The sequence below is a fragment of the Morone saxatilis genome, unplaced genomic scaffold (assembly GCF_004916995.1).
Source record: "Morone saxatilis isolate NCDOM2014 unplaced genomic scaffold, NCSU_SB_2.0 Contig4, whole genome shotgun sequence".
NCBI lineage: Eukaryota > Metazoa > Chordata > Actinopteri > Moronidae > Morone > Morone saxatilis.
Genome location: NW_023339984.1, coordinates 14,372,349 through 14,397,707, shown reverse-complemented (window position 1 = coordinate 14,397,707; position 25,359 = coordinate 14,372,349). Strand labels below are relative to the sequence as shown.

Here is a 25,359-nt window from a genome sequence, read left to right as displayed (position 1 = left end):
CACACACACACACACAGAGGGAGTTTGCTGCCAGTTGTCCAGATGGTGTATTGGTAGTTGTAGTGGCAGCTTCAACACAGGCACTATTAATAGAAGGAAGTTAGTCCGTCCAAAGCCAGAATCAGGCTGCACACTGGAGCCACAAGCCTCCAACTGTTACTTTTGAGCTGAGCAGAAGAGATCCGACGGGGTTGGACAAGATTAGAGCAAGTCAGCGGCTCAAAAAAAAAAAAAAAAATGAAAATGCACTTTGGACCCCTTAAACATTTGAAAAGACAAAATAAACAGCTACTGCAGCTGTACAAACGCAACTAATACTCCCCAATAATGACAATAACGTGATTCATGCTTTCAGCCAGAAAAAATAAACAAATGCCTTCAGAATCAATTTGGAGGATTTTAAGATAAACTTTTCATAGATGTATGATTAGTGATGTAGCTCTGTGTGATAATACTGTTTCGATCAAGTCTTACAAATGAGTTTGAACGACGTGTGCAACGACTGCTGGTGAGAAACAGCTGGCTGATCAAACCTGGCAAACTTCCAGTAATGTTGATTGATGGGCGGTGTCGCAGTGAAAATATGCTCGGCTAAATAAAGACAGACAAAATGTTAAATCGGTGACTATGTACACCAGAGAAAATAAGTGATGCCATTTTTATCAACAAAGATTTCCACTGATCGTGATGGTTAACTCTATCCAATATTCGAAACTTGGGTTGTTGCCACAAAATTCCATGAAAAGACCAAAATACAGTAGTTTGTCTCTCGATTGCAGCCTGTACTCAGCCCCAAGCCCAATAGGTTGTAGTGAAGATATTTATCGATAAAAAGGCTAAACAAAAGTAAAACAATAGTTTTTAGCCAACATAAGTAAATAGTGTATCTGTTTGGAACTATTTGCAGTTGTGGATTAATACACATTTAGCGCTAGTGAGCATTTAAGCAGCACGGACGGTGAATGTGGGATCAAATCTAAAAATAAAAACTACAGTGCCCACGTTCATCACGATGGAGGAACGTGTCACCAGAGGCAACAGTGTGGCTCACTGACGTGCTTTTAATAGTTTTTCTGTAGCAGTGACGGTCCATGACACAGAGAGGTATATCAGGCTTTGGCTACAGAGACACGACCCGCTAGTAGCATCAATTCATTGTTGGTTTTGGTCTTTTCATGGCATTTATTGACAATGAGAAACAAATCTTATATAACCTGACTTATCCTTTAAATTAATTAAAAACACATAAAAAAGTAAAGTCAGATTCTGTAACTTCCTCTAAGCTCTTGCAGTTTAAACCTGCGCCTCTCTCTGAACTTCTTTCTCCCTTTATGATGAAAATAGTCTTTAGATGACCTCTGCAGGGAGTTGCTCTTATCTGCCGTGCCTTCTTTGGAGCTGTCGATAACTCGCCGTGCCTTAAAATGATATGCTTTGCAGGAGCACTTCGGGACCCGAAAGGGTCGAGAAGCACTGAGATTGATTATGTCAGTTGCTGAGAGGTTAAAAGAAAGTAAGCTAATAAGAGGGCTCAGAGCCAAAGTCTCAGACCTGCAACACTTAAGAGCCATCAGTCTAAAGCTGTTACCATAACAGGCGGGAAACCACAATAAGAGAAGCTGAAGTAGTTGGAGGGAGGGTTCCTACACATTATCAATTCTGTTTAAGACTTATAAATGCTATTTTTTTCACCTGATTCAAAGATTTTGGTTGACGATTAAATGATGTAAATGCAAAAACATTTTGGAAATAACATCATTTTATGATCCAGTATCCAGTTAACAATAGCATTTAACATATTTTCTCAAGGTTCATCATCTGGAAAAGATTTGTTTATTTGCTCATTTTTGTAGAAATTGCAGACCTGTGTAGGAACCCTGAAAGAAAAGGGAAATTACTGAAGAAAATCAGGGCTGGGATCAGTTAACTTTTGGCTCAATCAAGTAAGAAAAACCTTGAAATAAGTGACGAGTAATCCATAAAGGCCCTGAAGACCAATTTTCTCAAGCAGCTTCTTACTATTAACTATTAGGTCACATTTTTGAGAACAATTTTGCTTGTCTCACTGTTTTTGTGCTGTTGTCTTTTTGGCTTTTTAAAGTAGGCAGCTCTGAGGGGGGGAAAAAAACAGGATGATAGAAATTTCTGTGCACCAATCGGGATTTACCGATATTTAAATCAAAATCTGGTCATAGTCGTGGAGTTGTCGCTGTATGCTGTCAATCAAATCTGATCAAATTACACTCACACAATCCTGAAGAAGCAGATTGAGCTGTTTTTCCCCCCCTAACTTTTAACTTCGAATTGTTGCTTCTTTAGTCCAGATTATGTACTATTATAGAGAAATACGCAAGATTTGGAAGCAAGTTTTAGGGGCTTCAAATTTATAATAAAAAGACGGATCCAATTGAATTTAAAGTTAACTGATCTCCCCCATCTCTGGGTTGTGAACATGTGCTGTAGAGTTACTGTCATTAAAAGTGTTAGAGACTATATGTACCAAGTCAAATAACAGGCGATGCTAAAAAAGCAACACCCACCCAGTGGCAGGAACAACCACATGTTGCTGGAACTAGTGAGAGGGTTAGTTAAATGCTACGCTTGTGCTGCCAGCAAAGCCAAAAAGGTTTTAGTTTTCAGTCTGACTCCGTTCTGGATAGTCAGACAGAGCGGGCTTTACCGGCTGCAGGTTGTGGGCCGTTGTTACTGGGCGTGGCCTTATTCCCAAACACAGCATCGAAATCTACAGTCATGGCTGGGGTGGTCTGCTGCAGAAGCTGGTTCTCCATTCCTGAGGGATGCAGTTAAATATGACCGATTAAAAAAAGCCTGTTTGGATTTTTAAACTGCACGAGATGACTGTTGGACTAGCTTTATCTGACACAGCTTTAAAAATAACTGCAGATATATACATCAGATTGGGATTTAGCCTGAATGGAAATCACAGCTTTGCTCTAGTAAGGATTCCACCACCTCCTGCAAAACTAATCCCATTAGATTAGGAACATGGACATTACGGTCTACAGTGTACTGCCATTGTTGTTGCTTAGTAACTTGGGATTCTGCGCAGGCTGTTGGGAATGTCAGGCTTTCAGAGGAGAGTTAAGCTTGTGCACGAGGAAATCCACCGATGCACCTTTTGTCTTCATCCACATCCCTGTAGGGGATTTGGGCTTGAAGCCTCAGAGAGCGGTTGTCTTTGTGGAGTCCACGAAACAAGAAAACCCGACAATATACACAGGACAAACAGTACACCGGTGTCTATTAATAAACATTATGTGACTGTTATAACTAACCTTTGAGAGGATAAAGGTTATATTGGTATAAATCAATACTACTCTCATATCTGTCAGCTAAATATAAATCCACAGCTAGCAGCGTTATCTTAGCTTAGCACAAAGACTGGAAACAGAGGGAAACAGCTAGCCTGGCTCTGTACAACAAAATCAACCTACCAGCACCTCTAAAGCTTATTAATTAACATGTTAGATTGTGTTCGTTTAATTCATACAAAAAACGAAAAGCAAAAAGGACAACTTGCCACTTATGGGTTATGTACCAAACTATTTCTTGGCATGGTACAGTAACTTCCTGGAATCTCATCTCTGCTGGTTTGTCTGCCAACTACTTAGAGCCAAGAAATAGTCCAGGACCGGACCACCACCAACCCCCCCCACCCACTTTGGTTTTGTGCCGATTAAACAAACAAAGACACATCGTGTATATAAGTGAGCTTTCTGGTAGGTGAATTTAGACAGAGCCACGCTATCTGCTTCCCACTGTTGCCAAGTCTTTGTGGTAAGCTAGGTTATCTGGATGCCTGTCACTTCATGTTTAACATAGATATGAATCTCTAGCAATTTTCCCATCTTACTCTCAGCCAGAAAGCCAATAAAGCATATATCCCAAAATATCAAACTATTCCTTTCATTCTACTGCCTTACTGAACACTTCTGTATTTCCTTCATTTACAGTCTTGGACGTTTATTGAAGTATCCTTTGCGTTATTTTTGAGATAAGTACAGGGGATAGGTATCTCTGCACCTGTGTCAGAGTAACTGATAATATAAGGGGCTGATATTTGAGTTGAGAAGTATCTCTGATTCTGAACTTCTTATAAATGGCTTTAGTTCAATCCTCTGTCATAAAGCCTGTAATACTCCGCACTGACAGTTCTTCCAGATGCATCTGTGCTACTTTTTGATTTGAGCTAGCTGATTTTGAGCTAGAAATGTCAGTGTTTTTCAGAAATAGAGGGGGTGTATAGTGTACAGCAAAGCTAATATGTGAGTCAGTGTTGTTGCTCAGCATTTCTGCTGCAGCAACATTTCCCACACTGACAAACAAGAAAACGAGGCTAGGGTGGTTGAATCTCAGCTGACATTTCCTTGGACTGGTTTAATATTGAGCTGCTAAGACTACTATTCCAAAATACTGTGAGTATTTACAATGAAAACACCTGCGCTGAAAACTTGTTTAACTTTATCTCCACACAAGACACCGGCTGGGTCATGCAACATTAGTTTCTGAAGAAGAGGAGGGAATGGTGGTGGGTGGATGGATGGTTTACATAAAAAGACAAATGAATGGCTCGACAGATGGATGGGCAGACATATGAATGACTGGCCAGAGGGAAGACATTTTGCTCAGACATAAATCTGTTTGCGTGCATCTTTATCTGTGTGTGTCTGCGTCCCTGCTGTTGCCTTCATATACGTGCAAATGCAGGTGTGTCGGTAGCGTACCTCCCCAGGCACTGTTGGCGGTGGAGATTGAAGGATTGCTCTGCACAGCGGGGATGAAGGCCGGCTGAAGATCAAACAGGTCACTGTTCAGATTTGGCACACTGAGGAACGAAAGAGTGAAGAGGGAAAGAAAGAGGGTTAATGAGAGAGGAAGAGGAGTAGACAGAAAAACATGGAGGAATAGATAAAGAAGAGATAAGTGAAAGAGATTCAAGAGAAAGTGAGAGGGAGAGAGAGTAGGAGGTAGGGAAGAAGAGGAGAACAAGGGAAAAAGCCGGCGAGATGAAGAGAAACAAAAAGAAGAATGGAGAGACAGTTGGAGATAAGAGTATTAATATTTAATCAAATCGCACATAAATAGCTAAAGTCACCACTAAAAATGTTCGTTTGTCACAGATAAAGATTAATCCTCACTCTCAGAAGGGCTGTAAAAACTTCCACACAGCAATAAAACAGTTAGGAGCAGTAAATTCACAGCGTGTAACAGTGTGTGCATGTCGAGTATAAATTCTATACTGATTATCAAGAATAAATAGTCTTACTTAGTAACTCTATTACAGCTAGAATCAGTCGAGTGTATGATACAAGTGTTTGTTTTGGTGGGGAGGCATCGAAGCAAACAGCCTAGAGACTTTTAAGTGAATTCTGATTTCACATACAGTAAATTTTTAAGGCAATAGGTTGTTGAATAGTTGTTTTATTTGTTAGTTTGTATTGTTTTGGATCTTTTAACCATTCTTGCTTGCCTTAAAGCTTAATTAGCGTTTCACTTTTCTAAAGTTATAATCTTTAAGAAATTTATGAAATCCAATCCCATATTTGACATAATTTGTGATGTTTTCTGCAATAGCCATTCAGTGAATTTACATTCAGTAAATAGCTTTTGTGGCGGGGTCCGCCATTCCCACACTGGCTTCGGATTGCCTTCAAATGCATGAAGAGACTTTAACTGGAAACAAAGTACGTATGTAATCAAGTATTATCTTTTATCATTTATATTAGCCTGTTTCACTCTCCTAACACACCATCAGAGCTGTAATAGTAAGTTAATTAACTCCTAATGCTAACTGAGCTTTCCTACTGCTGCTAGTTCACATTAAAAGCATTACACACTCTGTGGCTTGGCTTATTGTAAAACAGACACAGGAAATGCAATATATTTGTCACTGCAAATCATTAAAAATGCATCTATACTTTTCTCGATTGTTGGATCAGTTTTAAATATTGCAGGCAATAATGGAACAAAAAGAGAAGCAGACACCGTGAGCTGCTCACCTCCAGATCCTCAGCAAGGTAACTAACTGCTTTTACTGTTTGGTGTCATTATGTGGAAGAACTACTCAAATCTACTGAAATCCAATCTGGGTTTTGTAAGACATGATGAAAAAAGGCCAACTACTGGCTGACTTCATTTGTTTGGCTGCACTGTAAACAGATACACCACTCTGTTTTATTTCTGACAAAGTAGCTTGCCGTTCCCAGAATCTGTGGTATTTGTTCAATATCTCAAAAATGTAGAGGACTTGAAGATGTTGGTTTAAAATGGTGAACGTGGGCTAATAGGTGTGTTTGTGTGCACGCACCTGTTGGCAGACAGCGTGGAAGTGAACAACTCTGGGGTCTGTGTGATGTGGTTGTTGTTGGCGCTGCCTATCGACTGGCTGCTGGGGGAGGCAGAGGGTGGAGTCTGCATGCTGATTTCCTTCAGGCGCTGGTCCTGGAAGACACACAGACACACAGACACACAAAACAGAAAGAAAAACACCACAATGCGTTTAGGAAGACGATGGTTAAACAGTCATTTCCCATTGGAAATGAATAAGAGTTTTGTTTCCAGTAAACTCAAATCCAGGACGACGACAAACACATTCTCTCGCACATTCATACAGACTATTCTCGCACAGAGGAAACAACACCCAAAATTCATTCCAGTAAGTTCTTGTGTTTTGAGCCTGTGCTTTTGAGTCGTGATGTTTGAAAATCCTTTTCAAGCATCTCATCACAATCATTCCCAATGTAGAGACAATATGAGTAAAAACATAAAAGGTAGAAGTTTAAATACTTGTGCTTTGGTCTTATTAAAATAGTTCTTGGCCTTATTTTTAAGACTAAAAACCAGGACTGCATCCAAGAGAATTTCCAAAGTCAGTTTATTGCTTGGTTTATGCCTGCCAAGGTTGCCTGGTGGTGTGGAATTCAGCATACACAATTTAATGACAGACAATTAATTTAAGGTCCTTTAAAACTTATTATATTGGTTTCCAGCTCTCCAGCAATGTGTGATGCTGAAAATCTCTCATATCTCAAACAGTATCTGCTCAGACACCAGGTGCAGCTGAAATGCAGACTATTGTTCTCTCTCTCGTGACAGAAACACAAACATCAGCAAAGTTCAGCCACCGCTTAAACTGAAATAAATTCAAGAACAAACCAACACTCGGTTTCGGTTTTTGCATTGTTTTTAGTTGATTCATTGCGATTAAGTCAAGAAATAACAAGCCTTGTGTAACTGTGCCTGCAAGTCACTTTCAGTTTGCACAAACAGAGGCAAAATACTGTTGATACATGCACGACTACCAGTTAACCAAACATGTACATGTCTCAGACTGCACTCAGGTAAGAAATCCACCTGGATAACACAGTGAAACTACCAGAAGATATTTTAGCTACTGATCCAAGATCAACACTCCAGTACTTTGAAGGTTTGCAGGTTTAAAAATCTCCAGACACCGCCAGACTTTCATTTCTTGCATGAATTTGAACGTTTTGCTTCAGGGTCAGTTTGATGCATGCTGGTAACAGCGGGACTGTGAACAACTTGCTGTCACTTTGTAGCTTAAGATGATGCTATATGACAACACATTTTAACATTATGTGAAATGACAGTGGGTGCAAATAGAAACAGAATGCATTCAATCGAGTACATGTCTATGCCGAGTAAATAGTGTTTCTTGGTGCAGTCTATATAACATATTCAATCTGCCTGCACTGGTTTGTATAATCCCATAAGTGACTACATTAAGTTTTATTGTTTTATTGATTGATTTCATCATTCTGGCTGTTTTATTGCCTTTTTTTGTGCTTATATTCCATCTGCCTATATTTCCCGCTGGATCTTATTACTTTTGCTGCTGCTGCAATGACCTAATATCTCGACAAGGATCAATACATTTGTGTCTTATCATGTGGGAACATGTACTGGAAAATAACAGTTTGTTTCATTTTTTTTATCAGAATATGTACTGTTTGGTAGACAACGAAAGCAATTTACAGTACAACAAAGGGGTAGATTCTTAGCATGGACTGCCACAGTGGTAGTGGAAATGCTGCCTCTCACAGTGCCTTTGTCTATTTTATTTACACACGGCCATTCCCTTACACAACCTCTTCCACCTTTAAAGGAATCTGGACTTTGAGCAGATTAATAAACAGAATCTCCTGCTGTACCAGCCTCGGCCCGGCCCGAGTCCTCTTCATTCATATTCTGACAGTGTAGCGAGGAACAAATGGGAACTGCTGTTATTGTTTGGGCTAAGGCCCCAGCTGGACAGTAGCTGAGTGTGAAAGTGTTTGTGTATGAGTGTGTATGTGTGTGTTGAGTCCATATGGACACCAGAGCGCGCAGACAGCTGGACTAGAGTATTTGGACGACCCCTGCTCACCCCAAATCTCTCGCTCTGTTTCTTACTCTGTTATGTTCCCACTCACTTTATCTTTCCTCTCCCTTCTAACTAAACCCAAAGGTAATCAGTGGACCTTGGCAGAAACAGGGCAACCAAGGGCACAAAGTAAACAGCTCCCTAAAATCCAATCAACTGCGCACACAAACAAAGACACAAAGACACACTGGCAGCACATAGAGCGCCTAATCTGCCAGGATATGCACATTCTTCATATACACACAGATCAAAAAAGCTCACACAGATACTGGCAACAGTACTAGACACATACTGTATCTTCTCTGCCAGGATGTAAGCATGCTTAACATGCACGCACGCACGCGCACGCACACACACTGAGCCGCTGTGTGCCTATTTTGTAGCTTCACTGCTCTTACTCAATTACAGTTTGCTGTAAGGCAGGACTCCCAGGGCTGGAGCAAGAAATGTCAACACATTTTACACTTGACTTTTCTATTGCTCGGCTCGCCACTGAGACTCTTGGCCTTTATCCTCAGCTGCAGTTCAGAATTCACTGAACAGCAAAGTTGCCTGGCAATCTATCAGCAGTCTTTAGCAACAACAAAATCGTTTCTCTACAGCACTGCAAAGTCAAACACTGTACGTGTATATATATATATTTGAGTTAACAATTTCTACCATTTGTCACAGCTCAGTGTTTTGTAGTTGCTGCAGATTTGAAGTTTATTGTGGCTCTGCTAACGCAGTCACAGCATAGTCTGAAGTCTAGTGCAATGACTGCAGTTACATGTCATTTTGAGCTTTGATGATCAAATCTCTTTATAGAAAAATATAAAGTGACTTTTCTTGCCCCATTTCTATATTACACCCTCCCTTACCTTTAAATAGTTTAATATTTAGTTTTGTAGATAAGGTGATTGTAGTAAGACTAAGTTCCCAATGGCATGACTAAATAATGTAAAGTTACAGTACAATAACAACCCACCCCCCAAAAAAACATGTTATGGGCTAATATAAAAACAACTAAGATGATTTATAGACGATCATGAATTATTTGAGAGTGCCCTTTTACCGGCTTTTTGTCCTGACACAAACAATAGATTTGACTTTGGTTCTCAGTAGCTCTCTGTGTGCCTACACACAGTGCAAACAAAAAAAGCATAGCACAAGAATATTTGCACAGACATGCAGTAGCACAAAGATAAAAAGCTAGACATGGATAAACAACGTGGTAGTGAAAGAACATTTTCTTTTATCGTTATCTATTAGATTGGATGTGGTGTTAAAGACCTAATTTACATGTTGCATTAGCATGTGATCAGTATGTGAATATCACAGGAAGAACACATGTTAAGTGCAGTGATTTTATTTAAAAAAAAAGTTGTATAAAGCCTTTTGTGTCTCAGAGGGAGCTGGATGAAGTCTGATACATTTCCTAATGAGATATCACGAGTCAATGTTGGTTGGGGAAGAACAGTACAAAATCTGGGGTGTGGAAAGAAGTGAGCTTACACGAGGCACCATTAGCTGCTACTAGCGTAGCACTGCAGAATCTCCCACCAAAATGTCGTCTGATTTTAATACTCTTTTTTTAAACTGTCCAGCTTCAGTCTGACAATATTACAAATGTATGGTGCCTAATAGGTGGAGTACTCTTTTAATGCAATGTGTAAATCGGTCCAGACCACATCTGGAAGAGGGTCTGGCTTGCATTGTTATCAGATGTCAGCCAGGTGTAAATGTAATCAGTACAGCGTGGCCACATTCTTATTGCCTAGCAAGCTGAGAAGTCACCTAGCTCCTGCTCTTCCTGTAAGCTTTAAGCAACCCTGTAAAAAAACAACAAGCAGTAGCAGTAGCTAGCAGAAATTTAAACACAATGCAGGCAGAATGGAGATAACTTGAACACTTATTAATACCAGATGTAAGAGCTGGTGATTAGATATCATTACCCAGCCTTGAATTGCATTTCCTGGAGTGCTGGCAGCCGCTGCTGCAGTTTTGTTTGACATAAGCTGTACATGATAACATTTGAGTAAGCACTGCATCTGCACTTGAATTAAATGAATTGAATGTGAAAAGCATAGTTTGGTATAAACCGTGAGGAGCATATGACTAGCATGCACACAATGGTTACATTTGGTCCCACACAACTCCCAGAAAAAGCCATTACAAGTTCCCAATTTATAATTGCCCATAAACTAAAGCTTTTAGCTGTGTCAGCAGGAGTAGTTGAGCATGAGAATATATTGTTTGGTTACATGGTGTTAAAATTAAAGGGGAATCTGCAAGTTGAAGAAAGGGAAATTTAAAGACGGATTAGGTCAGCAGCTTTTGTGTCAGTGAAGAAGAACAGGCACAAGCAGCAATGGCCATGTTACCTTAAACCCTTTGGGAGTAGTTTGATGCAGCAAATGAGCAAATAATAATAATTCTAATAATAATAATTAAGAAAAATGGTGGGGAAGGATAACAATAAGTAATATCCAGGTAAAGACGACATGTTAATACCAGCTATCAATGGGACCAAAATCAAAAGTGCATCCCTCATGAGTCCTGCTACATTTAGGACTTCTGTAGCAGCTGAGAGCTGCCTGAATGGGAGTAAGAGGGGAGAACAGGGTGACAGCAATAACTATTAGACCTGCTGCTGGCATTTCTGCTGCCACAGCACTGAGCCTGACCCCCTGATTCAGAAGTGATTTGGTGTACAAGTATAAAATCTGTTACCTTAAGAGCCTGCAGTCTGGCCTGTTCCTCCTCCAAGGCCTGCTGCTTCTCCTTCTCGTCCATGCGGCTGAAGGACATGCCGGTGGAGGAGAGAGAAGAGACGGCGCTGGACAGGGTGGATGCTCTGAAACAGAAAGAGAAATGAAAATATTTTGTTTGTTTTTTATTCTGACAAGTGTTGACTGGTGTGATATGTAACCTGACTCAGGAAATGAAGATGTCTACCTGGTGTCTGCATTCAGTTCCTTGGTCTTCTTGCCCTCCAGAGAAGCCAGGTGCTGCTCCAGTGCCTCCAGGAGGCTGCTGGGGGCCTGACGGAGAAGTAAGTATAAGTAAAAGGGTAAGAAATTCAGTAATCCACTCAAGTTTTTGAAAATTCTTTCTCACTTTCCATCTCTCTCATGTGCACAAGAGACACACACATACACACACGCACACACGCACGCACGCACACACGCACACACAGCACCCAGAGTTAGTTGGTCTCACAGGAAGGTAACAGAGTGCATCAGGCTCCAAGAATAGCCATGGCAACATGCAGCAAACACTCACACTGTTAGCAGGAGACTCAAAGGAGAGAGCGAGAGAACAAAGGAGGAGGCTGAAAAACAAAGAGCGAGGAAAAAGGTGGAGAGCGAAGGAGAGGTCGCGCCACTTCTACTCCTGACTTCACATGTAGCTGAGGGTGATCATTTCTGTGCTGTTTCTTTCATTTTATCCATTTAACTTCCCTTGCTGTGTTTTGCCTCTTTGTCTTGCTTATCTCGCAGTGTCCCTCGCACTGTGAGGTCCTGTCATACGGGCACAATGAGTGCCAGGATGCACTCTGTGCCTCTGACTGTCAGTATGTCTGTCTCTATAGTTTAACCAAATCTCTGCATGTGCATTCCACGTGGGGATGGGGATTAAACTCTAGTCTTTTTACATTTTCGCAACCAAAAAAAAAAGTTGGGGCAAGAGTCTGTAAATGATGTTTGTTGTAAGCTGACATAAGGCAGCTGCATTAAATTTGAGCTCAACTGTTCTGGAGGACAAGTTAGTGAGCAGGTTACTTGGGGATTGTTGCTACGCTACTACAGAAAACACAATTCAGCTGCAAACTCGAGTACAGTTCCAATTGTTCAGATTGCGCAACATAATGTCTTCATTGCTCATTAGGTGCCTCATTAATGCTCAAAAAACCACGGGAAACAAAGAGGCAAAAGCGAGTGAGACAACTGCATTATTAAGTGTATAATCTGTGGTTTTCTTACAATTTAACATGCAGAAAAGGAAAAGAGTTCAGCTCTCCTTTGGGTGAAGAGAGAGGAGAGGAAATTCTTCCACTGAGAAAATATGACAACGTCATGTCTGTCTCTCCATCCACAAGAATGCAAAGTGTGCTGTCAGTAGGGCTGCAGACATGCACGCAAACACACTGACGCACACACATTTGGGAGTGTTTTTGGCTTCTGAGCCCTTTGCGGCTGGCTAGACAGTGGGCTCTTGCCAAACTGTTGCCTGGTTGTTAAAGAAACAGCATCATGCAGAAGAGAAAGAGCCCATCTTTAACTGTCAGCGGGTCTGAATGGGTGAAAGAAGACCTTGTGTATGCCCAGTCAATATTAGCTCTGACACACACAAACACACACACTCAGCAGGGTGTCTCCTCATCTCTTGACCGTCTTCCTTTTGACATTTTGTGAGTGTACATTGCTTTCATCTAAGGACGTTTAGTGATAGCACTAACTTTGGAAGGCAGGGAGACGCGGGGGGGAAAAAAAAGTCATCACAGATGAAAATAAGAAAAGAGAGAATCCTCCCTTTCTCCTCTCTCATGTTTCCTTTTTCTACAGCGATTACACGGTAATGCTCGGGTTATTCACTATTAAAGCACCTCCGCCATGCATGTTGAAGCAATGATGTTGTGCATGACAAATATGAAATAAACAACATCTAAGGAGGAGGAGGAGGAGGAGGAGGAGGAGGGTGGAATTTAAATGAGCAAGTCGAAAACCCGGTGCAGGGATTCTTTCATGCAGATGAAGACGGAGGGGTGAAGCCTCATTTTCTATTCATGAGGTTTCATGGCCTTTTGCTTGTCGTGCCGGAGCTCTGTGTGTGCAGCTTGGTGTGTGTGTGTGTGTGTGTGTGTGTGTGAGAGCTACAAGCAATCCACCTGAGGCCAACACACACATATTGTCAACACCGTATTGCTCCACACTGGGAAGAAAAAACAAGAGCATGCCTGTGAGTGTATGAGGTGTAAGTGTGTATGGTTGCACACACACATACACACATACAGCATACATGGTGGTCATGCAGGGACATTAAGCAGGTTGGAGGGGGTAAGCAGTACAGTATGCAACCCACCACCTACAATGTATGATCCTTTTGTTTTCTGCAACAGACGAGGAAGAGAAACGTCTATTTAATGACCTGTGCAGTCTTACTATGAGTTCAACACCCACACAGTCAATCCACATGCTGTTAACTTGCAGTTTTACACTCCGTAATGATTTTTTTTGGTAATGCAAGTCCACACTCCACTGAGGCTGTGAAACGTTTCAGTTGTGTCCATGTGTGGGGGATTTTTGTAAAGATTTCTTGAGGCAGAGAAACAGCAAAGTGGCAACTCTCCAATATTAGGAAGTGCCAAAGTAGCTTTAGTTTAGTAAACTGTAAATCTAATCAGGGCTGCAACTGGCGATTGTTTTCATTATTGATAAATGAGTCTGTAATTGGTAGGCATTCCTGATTCTGATATCCAAACTAGGTATCTGTTGACACTCTAAACTGAAATTTGCTCTCTTCTCGGCAGACCGTAAACTTTGTGAACTCTTGGTCGGATGTAGGAGAATATGCACTTAGTTTCTCTAAGACGCTGGCGTGACTGATTCTTTTTTCAATTGTATGTGCAGCTTCTGTAGTGTTTAGTGTTTACTGTTTCCACCCCCCCCCATCTTCATTTTGAAGCTCCCTCCCGACAGGAGTTGATTCAACCAATCAACTTGCATGATTGCGACTTACGGTTACCCACAATACCCTATTTAAGTGGAATAAAATCTACTGGAGAAAAAAAGAATTCACTTTCACTGATTGCTGTAACCAGCAAATGTTTGGCACTGCTTAATGAATCTCTTAAATGATCAACTGTTTGGACATTTATTAACTATTTATTATATTTTACAGATTGAATGACTAATAGAGACGATAATCAACAGATGAAAATAATTGTTAGCTGCAGCCTTGTTGTTAATACATTTTCTGTTATTCCATTAATCCGTTAATCATTTCCACACTAAGCCACAGTCATACATAATTATTATAGATTATATTACAGGACATGGGTTGTATGTTAAAGCTATGATTGCACGGAAAACTTCAGATCTACAAATAAAGTTCATACAGCTAATTAAGCTGAATTTTAATTGAAATTTAAATATAAAATCTTTCAGTTCTTTAGCATGATGTGTAACTTTATGTGAACCAACCTAACCGGTCCTCCCTTAACTCATTAGGAGGATGAAAGCCATGCTTGAAGTGATTCCTCTGAATTCACAATTAGATAAAAAGGCAACTTCATCCATGGCAATTAAAAACACAAATCATGTAATCTATTCCCTTGTAGTGCTGTCGTCTTTTTTAAAGGCCTTTGTTGTTGCAATTATCACTATTTTTGTAGAGGAAGGTCTGAGCTCATTGTTCGCAGTTGCTCAGGCTGTCAAATCCACGTGATAAAACCTGCAGTGGGCCTGCTGATGGTGCAGTGTTTAAGCAGGCCAACTTAACACACCTCAGCCTGTGGTTGGATCTATAATGAGCATTTAGAAGTGAAAGGAGAAAGCAGGAAATCAATCAAACCAGAGGGGAGTTGCCTAGACTCAGATCAGGTTAGACGAGATGGTTGTTTGAAATAAAAATGAGTGGTTGAAGAGTGAAGGAGAGAGAATGAGTGAAAAATTGGTAAGGAGGGGGGAAACATGTATATGTAGGGGTGAAATAAGGTGCGAGTGGATGGGTGAAAGCACAGAGGGAGCAATGAAACCACATGTAGTGTCGGAGGAAAGCCAGAAAAAGGGTGAGAATCGTAAAAAGAGAGAAGAGGAAGTGGAAGGTGAGATGTACACTGACCTGTGAGAGATCTGGGATGTCACCCTGATCTATTCCAACTTGCTGTCGTCAAAAAACAAAATTAACAAAATAAAAAAAGGGAGAAAGGTAGGTGGGATAAAATGGAGAAGAAAAAAATAAAGAGAAGGGCAGGATCCATTTGTAAAAAAGAAAATATGAGAAAAAGGAAAAAAAAAACAGGGGAATCATTACTTCATGCAGTGGCAGTGTCAACATAAACGACAACAGAAATAAACAAGAAAAAGTTTTTCGACATGTGGATTGGCTGATGAGCCAACCAATCCTCACAGTGAATGACGATGATGATTGGACAGTGATAAATATGTCTGACCGATGAGGGAGAGCGGGCATGGCGACTGATGCGTAATGACGTGACAACATCTATAAATAAAGGACAGCTACGCCAAAACCATCTCAGAAAGATTTTACAACTCAGACAGACAACATTTGCGAGAACATGTTGACTTCTCAGGACACAGATAAAGAACATTAAGTCCTGCAAGTTTTTAAATAATCATCACCATGACCTTGGTTTTCTTTCTAAACCCCTTTATGAGCAGATTTATCAGCGGAAAACATTAATAATGGTTGATCTCCAGCTTATTTAGAGATGGAAAATCTTTAAAGTTTTGTGTTTTGTGTCTTTGAATCCAGCTTGAAGGAAAATGTAATTAAGGGGCTGGGGAGAAAATGTAAAAGCCTTACTGGCCAATGTTAAAACAGGCCCAATTCAAATTCAACAAGCCTTTTTCTATGAGGACATTTTGACGAGACACAGAAGAAAAGCACATTTGTAAATAATAATCAGTCCTGGTGTAGTTCCTGGTAGGTCACTGACTCTCTGTCACAGCTTACTTGGACACTTGAATGTAACAGTCATTGTTAATGTTATTAGCAACACCTGCACTTTTCCTGCTACGACCAAATCTAAATGTCACAGTTAAATGTTAAAAAGGACTACTGCCTCAATATAGAGATGTTTTCTTTTACGTATAGAGAAACTTGTATCACCAATATCTAATTAAGAACAACACCTTAAGATGTCAATTCTGATGTCTTTTTTGTTAAAACTGATTGTTTGCTTTTCATTGGGATGTGTAAAAGACAATCTATTGGTGCATTTTGATGCCACTTTCTTTAACCATTTAATCAATTCGATTTTCTGACTCATGAGGAGGAGCCATGATATGTTTAGATTTTGTACCACTGGAGAATGAAATATGTTCTCTTCATAAGCAAAGGGCAGTTTAGAAAAACTCCATTTTGGGGGTGGTCCATTCACAAATGATGACAAATGGACTATAGTTGATCATAAGAGCCTTGCAATGAATTTGTGCATTATCTTTTCAAGGATTTATCAAATGGTTGGCCTGCCAGAGCGCATTGATTGTTAATAAAGGCCCCATTATACACTCCACCGTGCATTGCACCTGGAATATTTTATACAACATTATTCTGAAAATTACCACAATGACCGTAAAGTCGTGAGTTTAATCTATCAAAGCCTATATTTCATGTTCATGTAACTTCAGCTTGTGGGCAGAACAGTATGTGGTAAAAAGTTAAAGGCCAAATGTAGCAGCCTGTTTATCTGCACCACTGCACAAAATAATGCAAACAGAACTTTCTACAGAAAGTTGTCAATTTATGCACATAATATATAGTATATGTGTCTTATTACAGTGAATGTGCCAACAACACATGCTTTGAGTACTGTTATGGTTGACTTTTGCCAAGGTAATCATCTAGATTAATGGAATAGGTTTTATTTCAGACTTAAGCTTTAAAAAAGCCTTGACATGTTTAAAAAACAGAGCAACTCATTATTAGTTTATTCATTGTTTCTAATCAACTACTGTTTTAAATTGTCTGTAAAAAAAAAACAATACACACTTAATTGTCCAAGGAGCTCCTTAAAACCTAATTATAAAAGACAAAGGGAGCATTTTTTTTTTTTTAATGTACATTAATGCATAGGACGTGAACCACCAATGTAGTTCTACTGCTGAAGTTAAAGCAGCTGATTCTCACTGTTTCCAGCCTGCTGAAACAAAGGAGGGAGAGAAAGGAAGAGGGCACGAGAGGAAAGACAAAAAGAGGGATGATCTGTGGGCACTGGGCGAAGGAGAGCCACAGGGGTATCCATCTTTGTCAGGACGAGAGGGAAGAGAGCGGGAGAAGAAAGGATTAGATGGAGGAGTGTGGGGAGCAGAGGGAGAGGGACCTAACGGAGCGCCTAACCACATCCTCCATCTTAGGGTTATTTTGGGTGTATATGTATGTATGTGTGCAAAGTGTCTGCAAAGCAAATGTGGGGCAGTGAGGGTATGTCAGGTACTCTTGTCTGCGCACACTACAGTAGCACTGTGAGCTAAATCGTGGCAGTATGGAGTCTTTATGCGGGAAAAAATACATCCGTCCAAGTGGTGTTTGAGAATGTGTGTGTTAATTGTGTGTAGATATATGTGTGTTTAAGTGTTCAGGGGATGTGGTCAGGACAAGAAACGGACAAGAAATTATGAAGAAAAGGGTAAAAGGTCATTTGAACGGGAGTAGCTCTTCCAATAAAAGAAAATATCTGGGGGTCAAAACTGACAAAAAAAGACCCTGGAAAAATATTATCCCTGATGTGTGTGTGCACATTTGTGTACTTTTGTGTGTGTTTGTGTGTGTGTGTGAATATACCTCGGCCACTTTGAGGAACTCTGACAGCTTCGTCATCCTGTAAAGAAATTTCTTGTAGATGTCCAGAGCATCTTTGCACTGGTTCTTCTTCATGTCAAAGTATTTCTCTACAGAGACAGAAGGGAGGATGAGGATGAAAACAGTAAAACAAACAAAAATGTTTAAAAAGGAAAAAGGAAAGGAAGGGAGCATTAAAAGAGGGGGAGGGAGGAAGGAAAGGAGAAAGGAGGCAGGAACAATCAGTGCATGATTGAGTGAAGACAAACAGAAGCACTTAGCAGCTACATGACAGCTTGTCAAAACCTTCTCTGCTGCCGTGACAACCAGATTGTGTGCACATATGTGTGTCTTTACATGTCTACCAGACGTGAGCGTGTGTATAAACACACAAAGCAAACCGCAGCTATACTTACACCTCATCATTTTCACACATGTAAGAGAGTGAGCGTCAGCCAGCTCACTGTAGACTGTGTATATTGTAATTGTGTGTGTGTGTGTGTGTGTGTGTTCGTGAGAGAGAGTGTGTGAGTGTGTGAGTGTGTGTTACCCAATAGGTTGATGACCCCTTCATTGTAAGCGGCAAACAGCCTTATGGAGTCTTTGAAGAGCAGCATGAAGGCTGAGTTGATCACTCCGTTGGTCAGCTCATTAGGGTTGGCCTGGAGAGATGAGAGGTAGAAAGAGGTAGAAAGAAAGGGTAAGAAAGAAAGAGAGAGAGAGAGAGAAAGAGAGAAGTGTAAAGGAGACAACTCTTTCCAAAGCTTTTCATAAAAAAAGACATCTCTTTCAGATATTCGCATATCTTTTTCCAAATACCAGCACCTCTTCACACACAGAGCAACTGTCAATTTAGTTCCAGTGTGAAATAACATGCACAGACACAGACACACACACCACAGACACACACACACACTCATATGCATGCCAATGAGAAACTTCACCATCCATTTTTATCGCTCTTTGAAGCTCATTGGCATAAACCACAATGCACCCACCAATTTCTGCAAATCCCCACCCAATCCCCGTCTCCCCTCTGAACACACACACACACACACAGACACACAGACACACACAAACAAATGCTAAAACTTAAAACTCAAAATATGTTGCCATAATATGCTTCTTATACCCATCATTAAAGAGAGCGTCACACTTTGCAAACTGTTGTTCCGATTTACATTTTGATTGGAAAGTGAATCGACCACCACTTTGACACACGTGTGCAAAACACCATACAGACACACACACTTAGTACCTGGAAATCCAAGAGAGCATCCAGCTGGTTCTGAATGATGGGCAGCGTCTTAATCAGCTTCTCTGTGTTCATGGTACGCATCACGCCGTCAATCCTGATAGAACAGACACAAACACACATAATTGTAGCGGGCGCATTGTTGGGGGAAATTCTTATGCAAATGTTGATGCAAATCAGGTAAAATACAAAAAAGGAAACGAAGGAATGATGACAAATGATGGGAAATAAAACAAAAAAGGTAACACGTGTTTTGCATATGAAAGTTTTCCCAGTAATGGCGAGTGGCGCAACAAATGGCGACGAATAATGCCCAGCGGGAACAGTGTGACAAAGGATTCAACGTCGTTACACAACAGTTGGAAAACAACGTCCCAAAATGATGCCCCAACTGTCACTTTCACACAGAAGTCTCCAGCAGGGCTGCATTGTCATTATGTGGTGTATGAAAGTAGAGACAATAAAGGCATAATTCAGTTTAATTTAGCATAAAGACCGGATGCGGTGGGAAACAGTTCGTCTGGCTCTGTCCAAAGATAACAATATCTGGCTACCAGCAACTTGAAAGTTCGCTGATTTTTGAGTTATAGCTTCAAAAACAGAGACATAAAGCAGAGCAGAGAAAAGTCTGGTCAAATGAAATCAATATATCTTTAAAAATACCGCTAAAATAAGAGATGTGCCTCATAGCAGGTTAACTATTGGTCCGCAGTTTGACCTTCTTGCCTGCTTTCAGCCTTTATGCTAAGCTAAGCTAACTGGCAGGTAGCTGTAGCCTAATATTTGTTTTTCTTTTTAATATTTTTTACACTGGGACAGCTTTATTTTCTTCAATACGTGAGCTGGCGCCCAACTAAACAGGAATCTTCTGAAATTAAATACAATGATTCCTGAGCTTTCAACAACATGTTGAAGCAATAGCTTACTGTAATGGATACTGTATACCTCCATTAATATAAGAGATTTTGAGAGTTTTTGTCTATTGTTCTCTCTGTTTAGTGCCAAAAGCTAAACATCGTCTCCTGGTGTGTGACATGGTGAGTGTTACATGATGAGTGGGATTGTCATTTTATGAGTGTGGCCTCCCTTACCCCCTCTTCATCTTGGTGAAATCCACAGCCACCAGTCTGTAGGACATGGCCTTCTCGTTCAGGTAACGGCTGTATCGTCTGATGAAGGTTGACATGTCGTAACCTGGGAGGGAAAACGAGAGGAGAGAGTCGTAAGGAAGGAAAAATATGAAGTGTGTTAAAGTGAGACAGCTGCAGATGATTTCCACCTTTTGTCCTATAAAGTGTCTATTTGTTTTATGTATGCTATACTGTGTATTTGCACTGCATCAGATGCATTTGCATCAAGTAATCAACTACAGTCAAGTACCAGCTTTGACTTTCTAATGCTTTCCCTTGACTGCCTAAAACATTCTAGTGCTCGGTGTAATGTTCTTCGAAGCAAATCCTGCCCATCTGGCTCTTTACAATCAAAATTAAAAAAAGGAAACCAAAATGCTGTGAATGAAATTATTTCCTCATGACTTTTGAGAGGATGAGTGTTTGTGTGCTTTACCTTGCAGAGCTCCCTTATCCAGGAAGTTGTGCAGGTTAAACAGAGTGTTTCTGGAGGCCAGGTACTGGGTGAAACGCTGGGATAAGAAAGACAAAAAAACAAAAGTTAATGCTCGGTCAAATGAAGGTTGATCCAAAATTAAATATGAAACATACACAAAACAAATGGACCTTAAAGCAAAATGTCAATTTATTGGTTTTAATATTGAATTTCAGATGCTCCTGCTGGAAAAGGTTTTTAGTACTTTAAATTTTATGGGATAAGCCTTCATTTTGGCTTTATTAAATTACAAGTAGGTTTTCTGGCTGTAAGGTTATCAGGTGCTCGCAAATGACTATTTCCTCTCCCACAACAACCAAAACACGTCACCCCAAATAACTCCAGTGGAGGTTATCAGCACCCAGCAGGAACATACAAAAAGATACTGTGTGTAAATGAGTGCAACTGTATAGAATTGTATGAGACCTAATATTGATAAAACAACCTTCAGTTTAAGGTTACTGAACTGTAAGCTTGTCTATTATTACCATTACTAGTCTATTACTATTGTCTGTAAGATGGAAAATGAATCTGTGCCAAATTTCATGGCAGTCCGTTCCAAAAGTTGTTGAGATATTTCAGCCTGAACCAACGTGGTGGACCGACCGTCCAACAGACATTGCCATTCCTAACGGCACGCCATTAAGCTGACTAAAAATGCCTTGAACCCTTCGGCAAAGGCCATCTTGTCTTATTTTATGAATTTAGATCACTGAAAAGATAAAACTGATCCAGCGAAACACATGCACACTGTCTGACAAATGATAATGGCTTGTGCTCATTAGCCAACAGCTAATAACAAAGAATGACATGATTCATCACTGCCATGAACTTAAGTCTCTATTAAAATGCAGCACACAGCTATCTCTGCTATGATTCAAACACTTAATCCGTCAAGATGCTTAAACGTAGTGTGATGATTAAATTGTCATTTTACGTTCAGAATTGTCTTTTCTTGTAGTTTGTTTGCCTTCCTGCAGAGAGGTCAGAGGTTAGCTATAGAACGGCAACCCCCAGAGCTGGTGGGGACTCAGTTTCTTGCTCTAAGACACCAGCGGGAGAGAGGATTTAACCCACGTCTCCCTACTGCTACCCCTGCTGCTTTAGAGGGTTTAACTTGAGTCGCTTGGCTTCACCAGCCAGGTTTAAAAATTAACTTTTCTCCTGCTGTTTTTTTTTTTCCTTCAGTCATTTATTAGGACTCCTTTTGAGTCGCGTTCACAGAACTGGCGAGGGAGGACAAATGGCAAGAGGAAGCTGTCTGGAAAAAAATTAATTAACCTTTGAGAAGATTGGCAGCACTATATCATAAATTATTATGTAATGACCCCTTGGAAATGTTAATGAGATCAAAATCTAAAGCTAAACATTTTACAGACTTTCTGACATCTTTGTTTGTATTTGAACATTTTTCCACTACTGTGTAACATAACAGGAACTCGATCCTTCTGTTACTTTCTCAACTCAACATAAATAACTTGCTGGTTTTGACATATCTGATGTCACTAAGCAGGTGCTGGAAGCTCTTTACTTGCCATTTTCCAGGAAAAGGTTTGCTCAGCGTGTCTGCTCTTTTTCCAACATCAACTTGCTTCACATTTACACATTTCCATACTCTCACACCTGGGAGTCGCCCAGTGCAACCACTGTCTTTAACCGTTGGCAACTGAGCGGCTACCATAGCTTTGTTTTCCTCCCCTTATGAGAGCTCTTTTGTTTTGCTTGAGAGAACCTCGATGTTGAGATATTAATGATGACGAGAGCTTTACTTATTCACTTTCACCAGCTCAGATTTTTCAGGCTAGAGCTGGAGATTCAGAATGTAGTCAGGCCTTTGGGAGCACTATGTTCCCTGAGCAGGTGCTGGTAGCAGAGAAGGGCAACCAAATTTGCGCCAGCAAAGTGATCTCGAAGTGATTTTCTACTTGTCACTAACTCTAGACTTGACGTATTATTAGAAGATAGCTTTTGAATTGCAGGACTTCAAAGACCTTGGGATAAGTAGAAGAACTGTATTGTGTATATAATGTGAAAAGAAGATTCCAACTGTATGAGCACCTGGACAAAACTTCTACAGTGTTAAGGCTACTAAACTGAAGTGAAATAGTTCTCTTAATGTTATGTATGTTATGTCATGTGTATTGTTAGTGTGTTAACCTTGTTTAACGAGTGCCTCTGCTCACTCCTTCTGACAGACGGTATTAGCAATGTTGTGAGGCAGGTTATGTAACAGGTTAGCTTGCATTACAAGTCAGAGAGTGCCACGTTGCTATCCACTCACTGTATTTCACTCACTTATTGGAGTTGTATTATTTGCCTATTATAATTCTGCTCATTAGTAAATCATAATTTATAGCCGTTTCATATGCTAGAGATGTAAGAAGATAAGCACTTGCTTAAATCCAATAGCAGAAAATATAGTAATTCTCCATCTGCTAATAATTACTTCCATACAACAGACAAAACTTTTGGCTTTTGGTATCTTCCTGGTGGCGTCTATATTTATAAGCAGGTGCAAAGAGTGCAATAGATAAGATTTTACAATTGAAAAAAATTATTAAAACATAAGCTTTGCTATGTTTTCCAGAGTATTGTGTTTTGTCTACAAGCTTATCAATTACTGAACAGGATATAACTTTATTTTCAGGAACATTTCCCGAAACATTTCCCGAAATATTGCTGCCAAGTAAAACCATTAGGGAGACTAGAGTCCTGACTTCAACTCTCAACTCTAAAAACTTCAGACTTAACCTGGACTCTGTCTCTAAAGACTACACCTGACCTTGCATTTGGTCCCTCGTGGACATCTCTGCTACCTCGTCTTCCACACATCACTGAATAACAGAGTGCAGTGGAATAAGTACTGGCCACCATCCACAGTTTTGGGAACTCAGGCCTCAGGCTTCCCAAAAGCATCTTAACGTTAAGGCCGTCTCTGTCCAACTGACTTAAAATGATCTGAGATTTGCCAGTTTGCCAATTCCCGATCTGGCAGAGGACCAGCCCTCACTGCCTGGTTGGAGCATCTAAGAATGTGCGTGTATGTGTTTTTGAGCACAAATATGCTTGCGGGCATGTGTGTTGGATTCAGCTGCACTGACACATTTCCAAGGGCTCTGGGACTGTTTAAAAAGGCATAAAGATTTTGGATTTTGTTCTGGTTCGTTTTTGTGTGTATGCTCATGGTGTGGGGACAACACTTTGTTCACACTGTCACATATGCTCCCATCAGTGGACCGAAATTTACTTCCAAAAAAGGTTAACCATTATTTTTGCAATTATCAGTTCAATCAATTCAAGCCTGAGGGGGTGTACGCAGCAGTGTTGGTAAAGCTGAGAGTAAGCCTCTAGGGACAAAGTAAATTTAGAAAGTCCAACATTTTCTGTTTGTGTAAATATTAGAATCTTGTCAATAAACCAAACCAAATAAAAAACTGATGGTTTATCTCATTATCAAAATAATCTACTTAGCATTTTGTTTATTAATTGTTCGGTCTATAAAATACAAAATAAATTCTGATCACAAGTTCCTGGAGCCCATGATGATGACTTTTAATAGAAAATATTTAATCTACAATCATATAAAACAGAGAAAAACAGAAAATCCTCACAATTGAGGAGCTGAAACCAGCAAATGTTTTTACCCATACTTGCGACATGATTCTAGGGATGGCAGTATAACTCCGTTGATCTACATCTCAACAACAATTAGATGGATTGCCAAGAACTTTGGTACAAACATTGTTGATCCCTTAACGCTCCAACTAGTGGCGCCATCAGGTCAAAATTTTAATTTGTCCAATACTTTTTGTTCTGCAGATATTTGATCAAAAACCAATGACATTCCCATCGGCACTGGTTGTACTTTGTGTTTAGTGCTAATTAGTAAATGTCACAATGCTAACACACTAAAACTAAAAAGGTGAACATGGTAAACATTGCCACTGTAAGCATGTTAACATGCTGACATTAGGATTGCCGCCATGCATAAATACACGTCTCACAGAACTGCTAGCATGGCTGTAGACTTCTCGTCTTATTGCTTGATAAATGACAATTCATTGATTAGTTAATTGCCTAATCCATCATTTCAGCTCTGATTGTAAGTGGCCCTCAGAACTTAAGTATGTGTGATCTTAAGAGCATGGTGTAATGCAAGAGGCTAGATGAGATGCTGTCGTGACACATCTTGAGTATGAGTTCAAGTTTCATGATGACTTAAGCATTCTGCCTGTGTAAAAAATGAACCCAAGTTAAGAGAGAGAAACTTCGACAAGATGGTCACAGATAGAGGGGAGGAAAAGAGGGAGAGATAGCAAGTGAAAGCTCTTTATACACTTCATAAGCTCTTCTTGTGTGCCGACTCGTCATCAAAACGAGAGTCTGCGTTTCTCCCTCAGCCTCAAACACAAAGGCGGAGGCAGAGAGAACCCACACAAAACGCGTGGATATAGTTAAAAAGGAGAAAATCTATAAAGGGGCAGAAACACTAGGCGCAGAGAGACAGAGAGGGAGACTCAGAAACCCGCCGAGCCCTAGATTATTCAGCGAAGACGGTTCCAAGAAAAAGACGCTCTTCTGAGAGGAG

The 25,359-nt window shown here is 40.3% G+C and overlaps 1 protein-coding gene across 3 annotated transcripts in view; it reads right to left on the bottom strand.

The window, feature by feature from the left end:
* si:ch211-200p22.4 (phosphatidylinositol-binding clathrin assembly protein) overlaps positions 1 to 25,359 on the bottom strand; it is a 61,310-nt gene that overhangs the window by 7,097 nt on the left and 28,854 nt on the right. Inside the window, exons 3-14 of one of the 3 annotated variants that reach the window (XM_035675127.1) lie at positions 20,733 to 20,808; positions 20,258 to 20,360; positions 19,170 to 19,263; positions 18,462 to 18,573; positions 17,915 to 18,021; positions 15,230 to 15,271; positions 13,476 to 13,496; positions 11,342 to 11,427; positions 11,117 to 11,240; positions 6,329 to 6,462; positions 4,746 to 4,846; positions 2,681 to 2,791 (exon numbers count right to left, since the gene is read on the bottom strand). In XM_035675127.1, the coding sequence (XP_035531020.1) occupies positions 2,681 to 2,791; positions 4,746 to 4,846; positions 6,329 to 6,462; positions 11,117 to 11,240; positions 11,342 to 11,427; positions 13,476 to 13,496; positions 15,230 to 15,271; positions 17,915 to 18,021; positions 18,462 to 18,573; positions 19,170 to 19,263; positions 20,258 to 20,360; positions 20,733 to 20,808 (1,111 nt within the window). The remainder of the gene's footprint in view (positions 1 to 2,680; positions 2,792 to 4,745; positions 4,847 to 6,328; positions 6,463 to 11,116; positions 11,241 to 11,341; positions 11,428 to 13,475; positions 13,497 to 15,229; positions 15,272 to 17,914; positions 18,022 to 18,461; positions 18,574 to 19,169; positions 19,264 to 20,257; positions 20,361 to 20,732; positions 20,809 to 25,359) is intronic. The other 2 variants (XM_035675129.1, XM_035675128.1) reach the window with 2 other exon arrangements.